The following is a 6,604-nucleotide window of genomic DNA, read 5'->3' as shown; positions in this document are numbered from 1 at the left end:
CTTAACTGACTGAGCCACCCCTGGCACCCCAAGGTAACCTACTTTTTTAAAAAAGATTTTATTTATTTATTCATGAGAGATACAGAGAGAGAGACACACACACACACAGGCAGAGGGAGAAGAAGGCTCCTCGCAGGGAGCCCAATGCGGGACTCCCTCCTGGGACCAGGATCACGCCCTGAGCCAAAGGCAGACGCTCAATAGCTGAGCCACCCAGGCGTCCCTATTTTTTACTAACATCACAAGAAGACATATTAATTTCAATACATAGCCCCTTTCCTACTCAGTCTATATTTAAATCCAAATGTAAATTATTTTTAAACTGATCTTTTTATTAATATCTTGATTTTTAATAATTTTGCTTTTCCTTTCCTCTCTTTTTTCCAACAATGGACAACACTGTTACTTTATGAGAATCAAATATATTCTTTCACTGAAGAATGTTGACTATGATCTAAAAGTCAAATTTAGCTGCAGTTTGATTTTATTCCACAGATTTTGCTATACAGAAAGAACCAGCTATGCTTTGTGGTCAAAATCCAGAGCAATCAAATAGGAATCATCATGAAGATGAAAGGAGAAAAGAAAAATGGAGAGAAAGAGGAGAAGAAAAAGAAGTGGAAGTAGAAGAAAAACTGGAAGAGGAAGAGGAAAAGGAAGAACGATGTCCCCAGGAACGATTAGTCAGCAAACCCCTCATGGACACTCTCTGGGCAATGTTTAAGTTAAACAAATGCCCCACAAGAGGAGATAGCCAATCACTGGCATTTGAATTTAACATGACAGTAAAACAGGTATGACAACATGTTTCTTTATTGAAAGAGTCACCTGTGTAGTGCTATCACCCATATAAACCAGTGGTCTTATTCCTTGGTTCATCATTTCCCTAACTTCACTTTTTTAGATAAAGCAATGGTTTCGTAAAAGGAGGAAGAGCTACAATAAAGATATGTACAAGCAGAAATATAAGAAAAGATCTAAGAGGTAAGATTGTTTTATATGCAGAACACTAAGTTGTAAGGAAGTAAAAAAGGAACATATTGACTTTTATTTATTTAAAGATTTTATTTATTTATTCATGAGAGATACAGAGAGAGAGAGGCAGAGGGAGAAGCAGGCTCCATGCAAGGAGCCCAATGTGGGACTTAATCCCAGGACCCCAGAATCACATCCTGAGGATCACACCCTGAGTCAAAGACAGGCGTTTAACCGCTGAGCCACCCAGGCGTCCCTATATTGACTTTTATTTTATTTTATTTTATTTAAAGATTTATTCATTTATTCATAGCGAGAGAGAGGCAGAGACACAGGCAGAGGGAGAAGCAGGCTCCATGCAGGAAGCCCCATGCGGGACTCGATCCCGGGTCTCCAGGATCACACCCCGGGCTTCAGGCGGCATATATTGACTTTTAGAGACAGATTGTGTCCCATAACTCTCAGATACCCCAAAAACTTTTCATATACCACCGTTTCCCTTTGGTTCTGGCTGGAGGGTTGAATATTAAGTGCTACGAGAGGTCAGATTGCTATCAGACGCTGTCCTATTAAACTGGAACTTCAGATTATAAACAGTGGAAGACAGAAGGAAAACCATTTCAATCTGTCCAGGAGAAGCTGACTGCACATAAGCCAAGGGATCCATGGGGCTGCTAGGAAGCTTGGAGCCAACCATTGGCTGGCTTTGCAAACAATGTTTCCTTTGGTGCATTATTCAAATAGGGATTTGCTGCATTTGTGGTAGCTGTAGGGGCTGAATATGACTTGAAGTCCCAGAATAAAGACAAGCATCACTGAAGATAATACCTGAAAGTGTCTTTATATATATATATTTAAAAGATTTTATTTATTCACGAGAGACACAGAGGCAGAGGTACAGGCAGAGGGAGGAGGGTCCCTGCAGGGAACCTCATGTGGGACTGGATCCCAGGACTCTGGGATCACACCCTGAGCCAAAGGCAGACGCTCAACCACTGAGCCATCAGGCGTCCTTCTGGAAGTGTCTTAAAGGCTTTTTCTTTTCCTTTCTTTTTTATTTATTTGACAGAGACAGACAGAGAGAAAGAACTAGCAAACGCAGGGGGAGCAACAGAGGGAGAGGGAGAAGCAGGCCCCTCGCTGAGCAGGGAGCCCAACCGTGACATGGGGCTCCATCCCAGGACACTGGGATCATGAGGCAGACATTTAGCCGACTGAACCACCTAGGCGCCCCAACGCTTCTTAATAATTCTCCTATAAAATTAGATTTCTTCAGTGTAACCTACTTATCTGTGTGTTTTTCCTTTAAAGAATGCTAGCAAGATTTAATAAAGTAAGAATACATGTAAAAAAAGAAACTTCTTGTTCTGGCTGCTGACACAAAGAACTGTTGACTGCCCTATTTGTTATTCTGCTCAACACAAAAAATGCATATGGATACACAGACACGACACCATCTACCATGTAGCCATATTATCAAATATACAACTACAACCATTAGATGGTTATTGATTGCGGTATAGAATTCATAATCTTGTCTTTTTTTGTTCCTTAGACACTGAATATTTATGACGCTTGTCTTTTCTGTGTTTCCTATTGGTAGAACCTCACATGACTGGAAAAAATTAAGATAAGAACATCAACATTTTGGGGACACCTGGGTGGCTCAGCGGTTGAGCGTGCACCTTCAGCTCCAGATTGCTTCTGGGATCCAGTCCTGCTTCTCCCTCTGCCTGTGTCTCTGCCTTTCTTTCTCTGTATCTCTCATGAATAAATAAACAAGGGCAGCCTGGGTGGCTCAGTGGTTTAGGGCCTGCCTTTGGCCCAGCGTGTGATCCTGGAGACCCGGGATTGAGTCCCACGTCGGGCTCCCGGTGCATGGAGCCTGCTTCTCCCTCTGCCTGTGTCTCTGCCTCTCTCTCTCTCTCTCTCTCTCTCTCTGTGTCTCATGAATAAATAAATTTTTTTAAAAAATGAATAAATGAATGAAATCTTAAAAAAAAAAAGAACATCACCTTTTTTTTTTTAAAGATTTGATTTAATCATTTGAGACATGCAGAGGGAGAGGCAGGCTCCTCTCAGGGAGCCCCATGCGGGACCTGATCCCGGATCCTGGGATCACACCCTGAGCCGAAGGCAGACACCCAACCGCTGAGCCATCCAGGCATCCCAGAACATCAACATATTTAAAAGTAATAGCCTTTATATAGAATTTTTATATATGTATATTTATATACAATTTTTAATGCATTATCTCAACTTGATCATCATTCTAAACCATAAATGAGAAAACTGAACTGCTGGGAAATGTGATTTTACCAATAGGTACCAGTTCCTCTCTTTTCCTTCCCAGCCACTGAAGAACCTGGTGCCGCCATGGGCTGCTGCTCCTCCAGGTATTAGTAGTATTGGAAGAACAGGTCATATCCAAAATCTCCCTTCTGCAGAGGTGCCCCTGATGCCAAAATCTGCATCTTTGAGGTGGGGCAGAAGAAGGCAAAAGTGGATGAGTTCCCACCATGTGGCCAGATAGTGTCTGATGGATATGTGCAGCCTTTCTCTGAAGCTCCGGAGGCTGCCCATATTTGTTCCAGCAAGTACATGGTGAAAAGCTGTGGCAAAGATGGTTTTCACATCTGAGTGAGGCTCCACCCCTTCCACATCATCTATATCAAGGTGTTGTCTTGTGCTGAGGCTGACAGGTTCCAGAAAGGTATGCCAGGTGCCTTTGGGAAGCCCCAGGGCACAGTGGCCAAGGGCCCACACTGGCCACGTCATCGTGTCCATCTGTACCAAGCTGAAAGACAAGGAGTGGCTGGTTGAGGTCCTATATAGGGCCAAGTTCAAGTTCCCTGGCTGCCAGAAGCTCCACAACTCCAAGAAGTGGGGCTTTACTAAGTTTAATGTGGACGGATTTGAAGACATGGTGACTGAAAAGCCGCTCATCCCAGATGGCTGTGGGGTCAAATATATCCCTACTCATGGCCCCCTGGAAAAATGGTGGGCTCTGCACTCATGAGAACCTGGACACTGCCCCCTCCCTATTCATGTCTGTCAATAAATCCTACTTGTTTAAAAAGGGTGGGGAGGGGGACACCTGGGTGGCTTAGTGGTTGAGCACCTGCCTTCAGCTCAAAGCATGATCCCGGGGTCCTAGGATCGAGTCCTGCATGGGGCTCCCTTTGAGGAGCCTGTTTCTCCCTTGGCCTGTGTCTCTGCCTCTCTGTGTCTCTCATGAATAGATATACAATCTTAAAAAAAAAAAAAAAATACCAGTTCCTAATGCCTAAGCTTCAATTTCTGCTTGCATCTCTTAGCTGTAAACACTGTCTTTTCAGTTACAACCTAGCAAATATTCTAGGCTGTATCAATTTGTATTTCATATATAGTGTTTATACACTCATAATGCTCTCTGTTAACATTCCAGGGCAAGAGGATTTCAAATTTCTTGCACCTTCTCCATAACTTTTATCTCTTTACCTCTTTGAAATTTTTTTTATTTTTATTTTTTTAAGATTTTATTTATTTAAGAGGGAGCCCGATGTGGGACTCAATCCCAGGACCCTGGGATCACGCCCTGAGCCAAAGGCAGATGCTCAACCCCTGAGCCACCTAGGCATCCCCTATTTGAAATTTTCAAATGTGTTTTAGGAAGATCCTTTTGTTCTGGGGATTTAACATATTTGTTTAAATTGTTTTCCAGATTTAACACATTTTGATATATGTTAAACACATGGACTGTCTTGTGAAATATTGTGTGACACCATTCTCATGTGTAAGTGGAGTTTTAGAAGGATAAACAAAAAATTAGAACAATTGTTAACTTTGTGGAGTAGAACTGGATGAGGGGAGTGTAAAGAAGTTTGGTTTTTGGGGTTTTTTAAAGATTTATTTATTCATGAAAGAGGCAGAGACATAGGCAGAGGGAGAAGCAGCTCCCAGTAGGGAGTCTGTTGCGGGACTCCATCCCATCCCAGGACCCCGGGATCATGACCTGAGCCAAAGGCAGACGCTCAACCACTGAGCTACCCAAGGCGCCCTGTAAAGGAGTTTCTAAACATTTTTTTCCCTACTATGGATTTGAAGTTTTTCTGTATAACATATATTCATTGATTTTGTTTTTAAAAAAACAATGAAAAAATGACTAGCCTCTGTGGAAATGTTCAGAGAATAAAAGGGAAACCCACTGTAGGATCTAAAGGGTTTGATATATCCTGCCATCTGTCAACATATCTCTAACCAGCCCCTTTTGACTTTTCTCTGCAAACATAATGGTGCTCCTGGAAGGGTGAGAGAAGTTGGAGCTTGAGTGGGAGTAAGGAAAATGATCAGTAAAGAAACTAGATCCTTATCTACCACTGCTCTGGTCTCTCCCCAGCTCTCATCGGACTTTGGTATCAGTGTGATTTTTCATTTCATGAGTATGAACCGTCCAACTATCTAAGCCTTATAGTTTTTGAGATTTCTGAAACTCACTGACTTTCACTCACTTATGGTTAAGATCTGACCTTGTTATACGGGTATTTCACACTGGAAATCTCAAACTGTAGATGCTTTTTTTTAAAGATTTTATTTATTTATTTATTTATTTATTTATTTATTTATTTATTTATTTATTTATTTATGATAGACATAGAGAGAGATAGAGGCAGAGACACAGGCAGAGGGAGAAGCAGGCTCCATGCCGGAGCTCGACACGGGACTCCATCCTGGGACTCCAGGATCGCACCCTGGGCCAAAGGCAGGTGCTAAACCGCTGAGCCACCCAGGGATCCCCTAGACACTTTCCTCTTAACTTTTTTTCTGTTCTTTCAACTGGTTTGTACTGCCCTTCCCTAGCTTCGATGCAACCTCAAAGAGAACTTGTGACTTGATGCCTCTATGTTCTTCTGATCTAGTAGCACTCGCTGGTCTCATTCAGTTCTTTAAAGTCTGGATTATGTAGTTAACAACCTGAATCAAAAAAAAAAAAAAAAAAAAAAAAAACCTGAATCACCATCTTATCTTGGTTGTCTTGCCCTGTTGCCCTTCCACATGCCTGGCAAAATCTCAAAATGAGTCTCAAAATGTTCTGTACTGAGACAGTTGAATATAGTTGGCAAAACCAGTTTTGGTTTTTAAGAGAGAGAGAGCACAAGTGGGGGAAGCAGCAGGCAGAGGGAAAGGGAGAAGTAGGCTCCCCTGGAAGCAAATAGTCCAATGCAGGGCTCAATCCCAGGACCCTGGGATCATCACCTGAGCTGAAGGCAGATACCTCGCCGACTGAGCCACCCAGGTGCCCTGGGAAAATCAGTTTTTAACAAAATCACAGGAACGCCTGGGTGGCTCAGTGGTTGGGCGTCTGCCTTTGGCTTAGGATGTGATCACAGGTCAGGGGAGGGATCAAGTCCTGCATTGGGCTCCCTGTGGAGAGCCTGCTTCTCTCTCTGCCTGTGTCTCTGTCTCTCTCTCTGTGTATCTCTCATGAATGAATAAATAAAATCTTTTTAAAAATCACAGAAGAGTAAGACAAAATAGGGTTTGGGGTTTTTTGTTTTGTTTTCTTAGGGAAAGAAAGAGAATGAGCAGAGGGGAACAGGAGAGGGAGAGAATCTTAAGCAGGCTCCAGGCCCAGCACAGAGCCAGACAT

General features: G+C 42.7%; 1 protein-coding gene across 1 annotated transcript; it reads left to right on the top strand.

Annotated features, from left to right (window-relative positions):
- Nucleotides 1-516: 516 nt before the first annotated feature.
- On the top strand, nt 517-4,163 carry NANOGNB (NANOG neighbor homeobox). Its single transcript, XM_038577898.1, is given in 5 exon segments — nt 517-794; nt 905-984; nt 2,287-2,308; nt 3,382-3,729; nt 3,731-4,163. Coding segments are annotated over 5 exon segments (987 nt in total). The 5' UTR covers nt 517-521; the 3' UTR covers nt 3,995-4,163.
- Nucleotides 4,164-6,604: the final 2,441 nt, after the last annotated feature.

The sequence above is a fragment of the Canis lupus genome, chromosome 27 (genome assembly GCF_011100685.1).
Source record: "Canis lupus familiaris isolate Mischka breed German Shepherd chromosome 27, alternate assembly UU_Cfam_GSD_1.0, whole genome shotgun sequence".
Taxonomy (NCBI): Eukaryota; Metazoa; Chordata; class Mammalia; order Carnivora; family Canidae; genus Canis; species Canis lupus.
Note: the sequence above shows the minus strand (reverse complement) of the source record. Positions and strands in the feature narration are given on the sequence as shown.